Source organism: Oryx dammah, unplaced genomic scaffold (genome assembly GCF_014754425.2).
Source record: "Oryx dammah isolate SB20612 unplaced genomic scaffold, SCBI_Odam_1.1 HiC_scaffold_9, whole genome shotgun sequence".
NCBI lineage: Eukaryota > Metazoa > Chordata > Mammalia > Artiodactyla > Bovidae > Oryx > Oryx dammah.
In genome coordinates, this window is record NW_024070193.1 from 29,690,570 (window position 1) to 29,705,822 (window position 15,253).

General features: G+C 42.5%; 1 protein-coding gene across 9 annotated transcripts in view; it reads right to left on the minus strand.

Annotated features, from left to right (window-relative positions):
- FOXP1 (forkhead box P1) overlaps positions 1 to 15,253 on the minus strand; it is a 622,522-nt gene that overhangs the window by 12,024 nt on the left and 595,245 nt on the right. For 7 of the 9 annotated variants that reach the window (XM_040247245.1, XM_040247242.1, XM_040247243.1 and 4 more), the window contains 5 exons: positions 9,038 to 9,239; positions 8,854 to 8,933; positions 8,153 to 8,254; positions 4,589 to 4,710; positions 2,792 to 2,861 (listed from right to left, as the gene is read on the minus strand). In XM_040247245.1, coding sequence (XP_040103179.1) covers positions 2,792 to 2,861; positions 4,589 to 4,710; positions 8,153 to 8,254; positions 8,854 to 8,933; positions 9,038 to 9,239 — 576 coding nt within the window. The remainder of the gene's footprint in view (positions 1 to 2,791; positions 2,862 to 4,588; positions 4,711 to 8,152; positions 8,255 to 8,853; positions 8,934 to 9,037; positions 9,240 to 15,253) is intronic. The other 2 variants (XM_040247247.1, XM_040247246.1) reach the window with 1 other exon arrangement.

A 15,253-nucleotide genomic window follows, 5' to 3' on the forward strand; every position in this document is an offset into this window, starting at 1 on the left:
ACACACTGGCTGCCTTTACTTTAGATGACACAGTGGCCCTGTTTCTCCCCGACATGGAAGTTCTGCTGGGACCATCAGTGAGTCTCTTTCACTTTTACAGTCAGAAGGTGGTGGCAAGAGTGGGGCCAAGCTCTCGCTTGGTAGTTTTTTCCCTTGCAGCTTCTCCTGTCAAAGATGGAGAAGTACATACAGCACTGAAGTGTTCCCAAGACTGTATGCTTTGGGATGAGCTGGCCATCCTACGGACAGGGCAACCTTCTCGGGATGATTCATTCTCTGTGGCTCTCAGTGTGTTCTGGGTCAAGGCCATTTCCGATGGGAACTGGATCATAAAACACAGCTGACATTGGTGAAAGGCATCCAAAGGTAAGCAGTTATACCAATCCTTGATTCTCAGACAAAAAAAGACGTAAATGAAGAAAACCAGTGTGCTCCTCTTTTAAAAAAACGATGACGTGGGCTGCAATGAGAAACCCAGTCGCTCCTACACAAGACAGCTTCTTGGACATTCTCTGCGTGAGTGACCAAAGCCACCTACCCGAGCTTAGCAAACTTTCCACCAACAGCTTAGGTCTAACCTAGTGGCTCTTTTTGTACTCGATGTTTCTTTTGGAGCAAGGGGTTACAGGCTTTACAAAGGACTGGTCCAATGCAGAGTACGTGGTTTCACATCGCACTGGCCTCTCTACCCCCATCAAATCGAAGGTGCTTAAGTCCTGTCCCTCCCGGAGCCTTAACTGCTCTGAGATCCCAGCGGGGAGAGGCAGTCTATAAATATGAAGCTTTACGGTTACCCTTAGTTACTTCACTTTTTCAGAGCATAATGCAATCTGTCCCGAGTCCAATGTTTTATTTCTGTAGTGGATTCTGCTGTCCTATTTTATATATTGTATATCACGCGTTATGTTGCTCTAGTAATCTTTTGAAGATGTTGTTCCACTATTATTTTTACTTGCCTTGAAATAATGGAAGTGGGCAGGAAGGGAAGGCCTGCTGGTGGTCTCTTTATTTAAGGTGCACGGTGGAAAGTTGTCTGAGAGGACTGTCTACTGACCAAGGACCCAAACTCCTGGAGGAGAGGGAGAAGATCTGTTCCTCAAATCATGGCTTGAGACCCAGGTATTCACCTCACCTCAGGACAGATACAAAGGACTTTTGGAAAAATGGTGGGAGAGCTTGGGGCTATCACTGAAAGTAAGAAAGGGTACAGGGGCCAAAGGTAAATGTTGTAGAAGTAAAGTGTGAGCAGTTCTGTAAAGAGAAAGCATCCTAGTGGAAATCAGTCACAAAGGTAAGAGAATCCAGAGGCTGGAGGACCACTGCTGCTGGTGGGCTGTTTTTTTTTTTTTTTGCCTGGCAGCCTCATGAATGTCAAATGTGCTTGTAATCTGAATACCATTCCAGATAGAGCAGCCTTTAAATTCACACTTCATAAGACTCCAGGGAAAATAAGCTACTAATGAATGGTATTTACAGTGGCGGCATCTAAGCGTGCCTTCATTTGCTTTTCTAAAGTTACTGTGTAAACGACAAGTAATTAAAAGAAACACAGAAAGTAGTTCCTCCTATTAAATTTGGTTTGGGCTGTGTGTGTGTGTGTATATATATACACACATATACATACAATTACTGAAAAGCTAAGCTGAGTGAATTTGCCTCTGAACTCAAAAGTGTGTTAAGGCTGTGGATGCTCCATCCTCGGAAGCCGGAAGCCTTCTCTGAGTAAACTGGGAAAATGGTTCTCTAGGACGCAGGGCAGGTGCTCAGTGAGAACAGGAAGATTATTCGATCACCTCTTCACCCAACTCTGTTCCCCTTAATGCCGAGTGTCTCCATTGTGTTTTCATCACTATCATTGCCTTAAGGAGCCTCTTTAAGACGTCTGCTTCTCTTTGTGCCCTTCCCTCGGGAAATTTTAATTTCGGCCCGTTGAATGGGCACAAGACTTCATCACATCTGTACCAAGAACGCAGGCTGCGGAGGTCCACAAGACCCTGTCCGCCTATGAACTCCGGAGGACGGCCCTGCCCAGGTAAGTTCAGAGTAGTGTACTCCAGTCCTCTCGCGATTTGGCCGTGACTTGATTGTTTGGTAGGACTGCCCTGGTAACTCACGTCGGGGAGGTTACCTCCCTCCTGCTCAAACCCCCTGTCTTCACCCTCCTCCCCACCCCCACCCCGCCACCGCTGGTAACAAGGGTTACATAAGGACGGCAAACATCCTGCAAGCTTATTATGTAACCTTGAGCAATCTGCTGGAAACCTAGAGTCTAACTCTATGGCTTGAACAAAAACAGTTTACTTTTACCCAGCGAACCAGACCCAGCCTCCTCCCCTCCCCGCAGTGAAAAGATGCTAAAATAGACTTTAAAAGAAGGAGAAGAAATAAAAAAGCTCTGCTTTCTCTTTAAACCGGTGAACAATAGAAGGTCATGTGATACAGTAGCCTATCATCCAGCACATTAATAGCTGTGCTAGAGTAATTACACTTGTGGTATTTTTGCCTCAAGTGAAATTCTGAAATAAGAGGATGGAAATTATGATACTGCTGATAAATATTAATAAGTGAACTTTTAATTTTTTTGCCACAATATTCAAAATGCTAAGCATCCTGCTAATGCTGAAGCAGCCCGATGTGTTTGCCTCCAGGGAGTACGATGCTTTGTGCACTTAAGAAAAAAGTTTAACGGAATTAAAATTTAATATCTAATTAGAGCGAGGCTAATATATTTTGAAATGAGTGGGGGAGACATGTCCCTCTGCCACAGAGTCGGGGCAGCCGTTCATCTTACCTGTAAAGCTGCATTGAGAGGTGTACAGTAGGCGTGGCTGGTCTGCATGTTTTTAATAAGGGAAGGGTTACTGTGTAAGAGAAAGATAAAAACTCAGAGTTAAACACAATCGCCCCCAGAGTTCTTTGCTAAGTCTTAAGCTTGCTGGTGGTATCCTTCCAAATCAGAAATGTCTCCCAGTCCCCAACCCAAAGGAAAGTCGGGTTTCTCCCTAGCCCCTGGCTTCACCAGGGGCTGGTCTATGTGAACACCTCTGAGCTGGATAGACATTGCTGTTCAAGCAAACTGGGGGTAAAACTGTGGACTATGTAATAATTAGCTTGGGCACTTCCTCCGCGGATGACTCTTGTCAATCTGGAGCAGCCGCTCCTGACTCTAGCAGGAAGGCTGATGCTCTGGGATGTCAGGGAGCTGACGGCAAGGTCTCCTGGGAGTGGGCGGGAGGAATCCTGGCTCTTAAGCTTCTTCAGGATTTGAGTTCTAGAGGAATGGCAGGGTAGCTCTGAAGAAAAAGTCTTCAAGGCTCATTTACTGCCAAAAAGGAGAGAGGGGGTACTCCAGGGAGGGTTGGTCAGCCAAGGCTGGTTCAAGTCTCTCTGGCACAGCCAAATTTGTGAGGATAAAAGAATAATTTGACACTGTGTTCATTTACTGATCAAATGATGACAAGATACTGTTGTAAAAACATCTCTAGACAGAAAGGATAAAAATACTTAAAAAAATCACACGTGAGGATATGGTCAGAAAGGTAGGGGTGGCTTTCGGGAGGAAATTACCTACATTGATCAATGATCCTTAAAGGAAGTAGATGGATAGTTAACTAATTCCTTCCTATGCTTGGAGCACTTTTATCATTCATTTTACAACATTTATATTGTTATACTGAGTGAGCCAATAAAAAGAAATTTACCCCAGTAAATACACATTTTAACTCTAAAGAAGAGTTTCCTCTTCACTTGCAGGAATTAGGGGTCACGCAAAAGCACCGAGTTATAGGGGTCCCCGTAAAGCTGCTGAATCAAAAGACAACCGGTATTTGCATTAAAGACGTCAAAAAAGCATTATTCAGGGCGCTGGTGTTCCAAGGGAAACGAGAGAAATACATGTACAAATCACACAATTTAGTTCCGTTGCAGAAAGCCGTGGCACTGCTACGTGGTGAAATGCAAAACTATTATGGGATGAGTCAACCATGCAAAGCCAAAGCAACAGCAGAAACAAAAAACAAAAGCAAGTAAAGGCTCTTACTGTGCGACAAGCTCGTCAAAGTTTTCATCGGGGCAGTATTTGCGAGGACGGCCTCGTTGAATATGGCGGCCACGTTTAAACTCTTCATCATCAACTGTCCAAAAGGACCCAAACTCATCCTCTACTCTGATAAAGCACTTATGCAGTGAGAGGTTGGTGCGAATGGCACCCTGGGATAGGAGCAGCAGCAAAGGAGATGAAGTGGCAACAAAAGGAGAGAGGCAGGGTTGGGGGCAGAACAGACATCCAATACAGGGAACAGGAGAAAGAAAATAAAATGCAATAAGCATAAGCCAATGGTTTGTGAGGGTTAATATGCATTGCCACCTAAAAGCTACTAGCATGTGATGCAACAAAGACCAGCAAGCAGGGCAAGGGGACTGGCGGGTATACAAAACAGGAGGGATGAAATGCTTTTTTGCTTCCCTTCACTGAGACAACGTGAAACCAGGTGTCTGGTCTAACACCATCTAGCAGCCAAAAGCCTCTACGTGACACTGGTTAGCGCAATCCCAGCCAGGCTAAGAGGTTCAAACGTGGCGGACGTACCCACTGATCTTTTGTGGCCTTCGCTTTTGGAACTCTACTTCGTCCACTGTCCATACTGCCCCTTTAACGTTTTCTACTCGCACAAAACACTTGTGGAGACTAAGATTATGACGCACTGCATTCTGCAGCAAGTATAAAAGAGAGAACATTGTCCATAAGAAAAAGACTCCAAAAACAGCAGTAAATTCAGCCTAACAGCCCACAGTTGTAAACCCATCCCCAAGAGCTGCAGTTCCCACCCCTAGGAGGACCCTCCTGTGGTGAAGGGCGCCTCTTCCAAAAAAGAAAAATCAAAATCCAAAATGATGAGTTAACTGTACTTCGGCATTTTCACCTAGTCTCTGGTCATAGTTAACCAGAAGCATTTTTTTAATATGTGTATTAGCCCCCAAACAGGTTTCACAGCCAAAATATAAAAGTAATGTTAATATGACTTCAAAATCAGGAAACAAGTAAAGCATAAAACAGTCCCTTTTAAACCCACTCGTCTGTCATACTAAAATATTAGCTCCCAATGTTTCAAAGCCAAAATAGAAAAGTAATGTTAATATGACTTTAAAATCAGCAAACAAGCTTAAAACTGTCACCTTTGAACTCATTGTCTCTCATACAAAAATGGTTTAAGTCATTTTGCTGCTGCTTTTTTATTCTTTGAAGTTTTGGCTTTAACATCTTTGACCCATTTTCTCAGATTTATTCAGAAGAAATGGACATTGGCTGTTTACCACTGAGAGTACCGCCTCCTGCATCTGACAGGATCAGAGGATGACATGACCCTCACTGGATTAGCAACCATTATCAAGCTATGCCTTACCTTCCCAAATATATAAAAGCTGGCCCTTACCAGGGGTAAGTGCTTTAATTAACAGAGAAAATGCCAAAGGGAACCATGAGTAGAACTCTCAATGGCAAAATGAGAATGCTTTATTATTTGATGGCTTCTATTTACATATAACTTTCTTAGGGTAAAAAGTAAATTCTGGTCACTCCTAAACTGAAACCCTTGACATCTGGTAACCTACCAAAGGAGGAGCTCAACTGAAGGGTGAAGAGTTTTTCACATCTCATCTTTCCTGAGTTTCAGGAAATTCCACAACCCTTACCAGGTAAAGTAACAAGCACCGCTTTACCTCTTCAGTTCTCCTGGTTGAACTTATTGACCCTCAAAACTGGACGTGAGGATATTTCAAAGAGACCCATGTCATTTACTCCCAATTTTCTTCTTACAGGGAATAAGGTGACAATGGGGGCATAAGAAGACGATACCAATACCACACCTCACATCCCTCATAAGTCCTTCACTTTATTTCAGCAACACTGCTATTGCTCAAACATTCTGTATTCCTTCCCTTCACCATTTCCTCTCTCCCTGATCCTTTCCAGGGGCAGATCTTGATCTGTTCTTTGAGAGGTGTTTCCATTTTTGGATAATCACCACTGGTGACTCTGTGAAGAGTCATGCTCAGGAAGGGTGATTTTTCTGGTCTGATTTAGAAGGTAATGAGATAAATTTTATCACATGGCATGATGAACTGCTCACAGGAAGAAGCCATAGGATAAATACTCAAGGAATTTTTGAGCAATATCAGCATAATTGGGGTGGGTTCAAGACTTCCAAGTGACTAGGGACTAGGAAAGGATACCCCTGATTCAAACAGGTTTGACAGGTTTCTACCAAACAACAATCTCTGGAAAATGTTTGGCACTATACTTAGTGGGACAAATTTCTCCACATATAAATGAGTCTTTAAAAAGCATTTTCTTTTTTATGTTGCACAAAGGCAGAGATAACAGTAGACCCTTAGCATTCATTATCTCCTAGAACAACACTGAAGTGCTTGAAATAAACCCAAGTTTCTTACCAAAAAAAAAAAAAAATCCAGAGTACATGTACCCAGAGGACACCTAACTGGGAACAGAAAGCAGTATTTCTCCTCATCCTATCATATCTACTGTTTTACAGTAAGTATCAAGATGTACAAAACTGGAAAAGCCATGTCTGAAAAACAGGACTGCTCTAGAACTGTCTAAATTGTACAGCCATGTAAATTAAGATGTAAGGTCAAAACTTAAATTTCTGCTTTTGAAGACTGTACATCCAAGCACAAGCAACTGGAAATAGAGAATTTCCCCAAAAAGGTGAGTGAGCTCTTTCCAGTCATCACTTTTACCTGGCATTTTATCTTTTGTGTAAGATCGCAGCACAAATAGGACATGGAGAGAAAAATGTATGTATTTATGAATCATTAAATACTTCACCTAGGACTGTTTATATGAATGGCACTTTTTCTGGCACTTTACAGAAATGAAAAAGTTAAATCTGAAGACTTGAGCCTAAATATCACATTTGACACTGGTAATTATTTTAAAATCTGATCATTTGCTATTTATAAAAGGTAATTAGAAGAAAATGTCTGCTTCATGTTTATACTTCCTAATTTCTGAAAAGCATTCATAGCTGAAGATTATTTTGTATTTTCCCTTCCTTAGGGCAGGCTGAGGAAGAGAAAGGAATATTTTGAACCAAGTTCCTTCAGCGCCCATGTGTCTTAATAGAAAAAAGGTACAGTGGGTCATTATTCATAACTCTTTAAGTATGAAGAATTAATCCTATGGTTATATTCATTTTGTTTTAAAAATGCTAATTTATGACAAATGTAGTAGAGGAAATGTATTTTCCATGTTTGATTTCCTCCCATATAAAGTTAATAAGTAGCAAGGAAAACTTCTAGTTCAAGCAAAGCATGTTTTATTTGCACCCTATAACAAACCCCTATCATCTTTATAATAAAACCATGTGAAATATTTGCATTTTAAATATTTCTAAATGTCTTAGAATTGGGGGATTATAAGAATTCTAAATATTAAATATGCAAAAATAATTAATCTCCAATAGTACCTGCCCCTTTTTCTATAGCAAAAATATTATTAAAATAGAAATTATAGTGAGGAAATCCAAAAATTGCTAAGAGCTTAATCTAATACAATGCAATCAATGCTAACATAATCTATACACTAACTGTGGAACTTGGATTGAGGACTGTTGTGTGGTCACAAGTCTTGCTGGGGGCATCCTCTTCACTTAAAAAAAACCCCAACTTTTATATATACATACATGTATATAGGGTTCTCCTGTAGTAACTTCCATATACTGTGCTAGTGTTTGGAGTATACAGCCTTCTCCATTTATCTCACATTTACCTTATTTTTCCACGTTACTAATGGCTAACGAAAAAAGTTATCTATGCAGTCTCTGCAGAAATAAATAGTGATGCTAGCTAAAGACCTCAAGGCATGAGGTTTGTGTACACAAGACAACTTCCTTCACATTCCAACCAGAGAGAGACAGACAAATTTGGTCCATGTGATGCAAAAGTAAGGGAGTCTTCCATCCTAGCATTTTTAACGCCACAGTAATTATTTTCTCAATCCAATATTCCTACAAATTAGACTCTCTGAATGTATCAAAACAATATTATTGTAACTTACAAGATGTTACCAACAACAAATTCTCCCCTGTAAACGGCAAGATCCAAGACTAAACAAACCTGCAACAAAGCTTACCTTCCACGTGGCAGCATTACGTCGGAAGTAAGCAAACATTCGTGTGAACCAGTTATAGATTTCATTTAGTGTTAGCTGCTTTTCTGGAGATTCGAGAATGGCCTGTGAAGCGAAAGTAACAGAAAAAGATAATTTATGACCAAATCAGCACAACTGTCATTATACAATTTTTGGAAAATAGAAAATAATTGTGATGCCGAGCTAAAGCCTGAGAAAGGTTTCACGAAATGATCTAAGATGAATGGTTCTATTTACCAGTTCAATAGCAAAATTCAAAATGGAATTATCCAATTGTTTTGAGTTTTTATTTCTGTTTCCGTACAGAAATATTAATTTATTAGTCATTCATAAAGCTGAATCAAAGAGAAATGCAAAACATTTCACTAGCTGATTAAAGCTCAGTAATTATTTAGAGCTCAGATTAATTCTAGGGATCAGAGATTACTGTAGCTTGTGATAATTGACTTGCCATCTTTAAACAGGCTCATTTTCACTGTTGTGTGAAATGAATTTCCTAATAATCACATCGTATTGTAATACTTAATCAAAAGCAATTATGTTATATATTGCAGTTTTAAAAAACCTTATAGGAAAGGTTTTAGCATGCTTGCATACTAAACGGTTTTAAATCTACTTCATCAATATATCCCTGTACACATATACCTTCTGATGCAATTTCACAAACTGCATTGTTTACTTACCTGCCTAATTAAAGATGCATATGTAAATGGTGGTCTAACTTCTGCGTTCTTATAAAATTCTTGGTTCTGCGCAATATCTGCTAAATAAGAATCATTGTCCTATTAATTATCACTTTTTACAAACAGGCTGGTCGACAAGCACTGCTGATTACAACTCTACGTGAGGCAAAAATAGAGGATCTACCTGAAGAGATGGGCACGTTGTATTTGTCTGAGTACCGCCTGCGGATGGGGCCCACCGTGTGCATGCTGGTGGTGGTGATGACGGAGGGGCCTTGGGTGACGGGCGTGATGGGGGCAGTGGGGGTCGTAGGAGTATGAGGTAAGCTCTGTGGAGAAGCCTCTGACGCAGACTTGGAGAGGGTGACACTGGATACCAGATTCAGCTGTGAGGAAAGGGAGAATGCTTAGAAGGGCCACCGAGAGCGCACCGAGATCCAGCGGGAAAGACGTGGGGAGGCCTGGCCGGCGTTAAGCCTCTAGGTTAGATGTCTATCACCAGCTGAAACAGGAGGGGACTTCCCATGTAAAAGCTGTTTATTAACATTTCTAGCATCCTTTCCTATGATTCTTTTTATTGTAGTTGATTTATAGGTACACAGCTAAGTGATTTGGAGAAGGCAATGGCACCCCACTCCAGTACTCTTGCCTGGAAAATCCCTTGGATGGAGGAGCCTGGTAGGCTGCAGTCCATGGGGTCGCTGAGGGTCAGACACGACTGAGTGACTTCACTTTCACTTTTCACTTTCCTGCATTGGAGAAGGAAATGGCAACCCACTCCAGTGTTCTTGCCTGGAGAATCCCAGGGACGGGGGAGCCTGGTGGGCTGCCGTCTATGGGGTCGCACAGAGTTGGACACGACTGAAGTGACTTAGCAGCAGCAGCAGCTAAGTGATTCAGATCCACACACATATCCTTTTTCAGATTCTTTCCACATACAGGTTATTAAATATCTCTTGCAATGTTCTCCTTTCCTATTGCTGAGACAGTTGTTTTTCCAAACACGTTTAACTAAGTATTTACAGACACAAAAGGGGTTACCTAGCCTGGTGAGTGTGAGAAATTCTGGGTCATGATGTTTCTTTAATCACAACTTCACACCCCTCTTTTATAGCCCACTATGCCTCGTAAACCTCGAAGAGGGAGATAGAGTCCTTGGCAGCCCCACAAACACTGATGTTTCAGGAAACACCAGTTGAGATGATACAATGGTATAGACCTGAGCTCTGTGACAAACCTTTCTGAATTGGGCTAGTACAACAGAGAAACTATTTTTACTTACTCTCAATAAAAGTCACAATTTTATTTAAACAGCCACATGCTGCCAGTGGCTACACCACACTGGTACAGGCTCACTCAACTCCAGGATGACACTTCAGGGATGAGAACTACTGTGGAAGGGCCTGGCCCATGACCTATTCAAAAGAGTGGAACCAATCAAGACATTCATTTAGCTCCATCAGTTGGCAGAGAGTCCTCTTTGAAAGCTTTATGTGTCATCTTCATTAAACTCTTATCCAATGCAGGACTGGAATCTATTCATTTAAAACACACATGGCATAGGAGAGATCTGGAACTATAAAAAATAAAATCTCATTTTTTTCCCTCTAGTTTCAAATGTGTAGTAACAAAATGGAGTAATCCAGTGCTTCAAGTAAAGAAATACCTACTAGTTATTTGCAGTAGCATAGGGGGATGAAAGAGTCCTGTTTTGGGCCTTCCTTCCTATTACCTGTTCTGCCTTTGCCTTGAAGTGTTTCTCTTAATAATACTGGAAATATAAGCCTGTCCTCCCCCGACCTTCCAAAAATCGGCTTGCTACTGAAACAGTGTATCTGGCTCCACTGAAGAACTTGGTTGTTTTCGACACAGATCTTGCAGTTTACTCAGAGGTGCTCTCTCAGAAACCTGCAGCTATCTCCAATCCAAAAAAGTTTAGCAGAGCAGGATTACTTGGTAGCAAAGTGGAGCAGGAGCCCCGTGGTCCTCACTCCCACCCACCATGTCCTTGCCTGTCTGTGGAAAAGCCTTAGCCAAGGAATAAGCTTAATGGGAGAAGTGAGAACACCACAGAAGAAACAAAGGAAAACAGAAGAGACCCGATAGTAACACTGTAGCCACTAAGCACAGGCCCAGACCTTTAGTCCCTCAAGGGCTATAGATAATATTCTGAGCCATGTCCTGTAAGCTGTCTGCAGATACTGAAATCCCCACCAGGCAGGAGAAGGCTACATGAGGAGCAGAATGTAGCCACGACAGAAGCTGCCACAATCCCAAGAAGTGGCCTCAAGGAAATGGGAACTGACTGACCCTGGAAATCAAGATTAACTACTGAAGAGAATCAAGATGACGCTGGGCAGACCACCGATGACCAACTTCAAGATGACCGTCAGAGCTGACTACGCTGTTTCTGCATGTAGCCCCCTCCGTCTGTCTATAAAAGCTTTTGCCCCCTGATTATCAGTGGAGGGAGTTGGCCTTTGGACAGGCGCCTCCCCTCACTCCCCGTTGCTGACATCCAAAATAAAGCAAACTTTCCTTTCCACCCACCTGGCCAATTTACTGGCCTTTGAGTGATGAGCAGCTAGACCTGGGTTCACTAACAGTATCAAAATCTGCCTGAAACCAAATTTTGAATCACTTAACAAATTAAGTCTGTTTCACCACTGCAAGAGTCCTAAATCCAAAGCGTTATTTGTAGAAACTATTAAAAATTAGATTCCTCTGAGATCTAATCAAAGAACAGATAAAAACAGAGTTCCAATTTGTTAGGAAGACTCATGCCCTAGTAATGAGAAGAATCAAATACTGTTGAGGAAATACTGACAGAAAAAGATAAACATGGTGCTGGAAACTGAATGCTGGGTGAGGCTTTGGGTTGGGTTTTCCTTTTTATTCCTCCCTTGAAATGCTGACTCGGCCAACATCAGACACACCCCTCCCAGCTCCACCCAATTCCTACCCCAGGCTCCCCTATACCTGATAAGAGCAAGCTATGGCGATGGTACCATCCTTAGGGACCCCCCGGCAAGCTGGGCAGACGCTGGGAGCTCTTTTTCACCAATGCTGGCAACTTCTAGACACACATTTGCAGCCCAAGTGCTAAAAGCCTTGTGGAGCACTCACAGGATGGAACTGATCTGGGGGTCACGGGAGAAGGCTAGGGCGACCACCTCTTCACCTTGGGCCCTACTCACTGACCAAGCAGAGGAACAGTGTATCTAAACATCCAGCAGCCCAAGCAACCGGTCTAATGCTCATGAATATACAACTTGTAAACATCAGATGCTGTTAGGCCTAAGAGTATCCACATGCCCAGGAAAGTTATGGGTGCCATTTGTAAACACAATGTGGTAAACCCCTTGCCACTGCCTGGTTTCACTGAAATTCTCATACCATCACGAATACTTGAGATGTTACGCTCATATTATACAGAGAAGCAGACAAGGGCTCATCAGAGATTAAATAACTTGCCCATATTCACAATCTGGACTCAAAATCAAATACACACTTGTGATTCTAGGCCCTTTGTATAATATTCTCCTTCTGCCCAGATAATGGGAAAAATAAACACGAACCAGGTTCCTTTTTCAACATGCTAATTTTTGGAAAGGACCTGGGGATTAGCTTTTATCCCTGCTTATAAATGGCATTCAATAAATATTTCCGAGCAGACAACGGCCATGGAAACTGCAATGACCAAAACAGGAACAGAGCAGACGACTGCTGCCCTTGGAGGGCTTACCATCAAATGCAGACACTGATGAAAGGAAAACAGGCATAACAATCATAAAACAATTCCGAGAACCCACTCTGCTTTTTGGCTTCTTGGCTGAAGAACATTACCCTAAACACCATAGTGCTCTTTAAAAGGTAATGAAAATGATAATATAAATACAATGTCCTCAAGAAATATGCATGGTCCTTTCCAGTTCTGTGAGGAAGATCAAGTCCACTGGGTTCTAGTTCACTGCCAAAAGCCCAAACTCACGGAAACATTCAGCAAGTGCAGGCCCATCTTTTGGGAGCTCACCTACAAGAATAGACAAGCCCCACAATATGGGTACGAAGTCATAAAATGTGAAAAGAATGTCATTCTTGCAGTTCTGGCAAAGGCCTTCAGACTTGGACTGTTTCTACCCCAAAAGCAACAGTAACAGTAAAACAGAAAATCCCTCCCGGTTAGCACAATCCCTGACAACAGAGAGGCAGCTGAATTTTCTGGAGACTGTGAAACACAGGTAACCAGGGGAAATCAACACCAAGCCAGGAGAGAGCAGAGAGGGGATTTTTACCAGGCTTGACAAATGACACTGTGATTCACACCCACCGCTGGGCTGTCTCTAATAAGCCACAGAGGAAGCAGCCAATCTCGGCTAATTACCAGATAAAAATATATTGTAAGGACTCTCATTAGGAGACGCGGATGGAGGTGATCTAATGATTAAATGCTGCATTCAACTGACCCACCATCAATGCACACTAGTGCAAGATGTCACGGGAATATTTTGTAGAAACAGTGATTTTATTTCGAGGAGGGGAGGCAGTAATATTTGTAATGATGGCTATGAGGTAAACTAATTAAAAGACAGTTCGGAGAGGAAGAGGGTGGCTGAGAGCAGCTGTGGCCGTTCCAGAACCAAGTGCCAAGTCTCCATAGAGGAACTGCAGTCAAGTGGAAAATTTCTGCCTGACCTCTGCCCTTGCTATTAATTTGCAGGGAAACTAATGACACATATACATATTCCCACAAAATTGTTCTAATTGCTAATTTGCCAAAGGAACCCTGATTCCAAATTAAACACGACTGTAGCCTGTGAGGGAAGGAAGAACAAAAAGCTGTAAACTCCAAATAGAGGGGGCTTCGCCTCATGAAATCATTTGAAGGCTGAACCAACAAGTTAATGAAATGTCAACCTTGTCAAGTGTGATCGAAGTTTCTTAACTTTTAAACTCAGGCTGCACAATCACATGCTGGTCTCGAGGAGAAACCATCTCTGGGGAGGAAGGTCACTAGGGGGTGAGAAGACGGAGCTGGGGGAACGTTTCAAGACAGGCTCTGTGTTTAAACCAAACTCGCTCTTTTATTTAAGGTCTCTCTGAAAAAAAGTGGACCCCTCCACCACCACCCCCAAATTAATTACAGACTTAGAAGAGCAAACTGGGAACAGTGAGAGATGTGCTGTAATCTTGAAAGATTCATCTGAATTGTAAACTACTAAAGCTTAAAACATTCATCAATTAAAAATGAACGCACAAGTGCTTCGTTCTGACTGTAGCTCAGGCTGGAAGAGAGAATTTTTTCTTGGGGCCTAGAGCAGGAAGGGATGGGACTGGGAGGGTTTCTTTTCCTATTTTTCAGATTGTGTTCATTTTCTATTTAAAAAGAAGTTGCTATGTTTAGAAAAGTTAGTAACTCTGATATTTTCTACATGGCGAGTTTCCATCATGTGATGATTTCGGCAAAGATAATCTCTCAAACGCCAGCCAAAAGCTGAATTCTTATGTCACTTCAGATTGCCATAGGGTTTGATTTTATTTTTTAATTTCTGTCCACTCTCAACTCTCGGTTTTTCTCCCAGGACAGTTCCAGGGGGACTCTCCTAGAAATCTTACCCATCCAAACAACTGGGACCGCATTGGCTGCCCAATACTCAATACTCTGCTGAGTCCCCCTGTGAAACAAAGATTTATCTTTTCGTTTTTAAACAGTAACCTCTGCTCTCTCTTTAAAAGACGGTGAGTCACTCCCATTTTTTAAAAAATCAACGCACTGCTGATGTAAACCCAGGACAGAAACAGACTTGTCATAAGGATTCCCATCAGAATTCCTGTGTGTTTTTGTTTGTGTTCCTGCCTTGTTTCAGAACAGATTCTGAGAACAAAAGGCAAACCTGAAACCTAGACTCTGAGGGACCCGCCGCTCAGTAGGAACTCTCGTGCCCACTCGTTTTTCTGTTGCTGGTTTGACTGACCTGCTGAGCAGGTGAATTCTAGACACAAATCCCTTGTGTTCAGAGATGGCCTTTCTGAGGATGGAGGAACCGGAGGGACGTTCCCAGACCGCGGGGTGGGGTAGGTGGGTGTTGCTGGGCAGGGGGTGACCTTGAGCACAACTCTGTCCGCCTCGTCTCCCCACTGCCTGAGATCTGGGCCCGTGCAGGACAGTGACCGAGAAGGCGGTCGCCACTGACACCGAACGTCAGCACAGGGGGCTTCACGAGAAACCGTATATAAACATTGTTTGTTTTTACAAATCTCTTTTTATGATGGCCTCAAATTACTTCTCCAACTCAACAGCCAGGCTGCAGCCAACAGCTCACAGGATCATCCATTTCATTAAGAGTTAAAGGACCCCCCCCCCTGCTTTTGGGGGGCGGGTGGGGGATACACACACAGT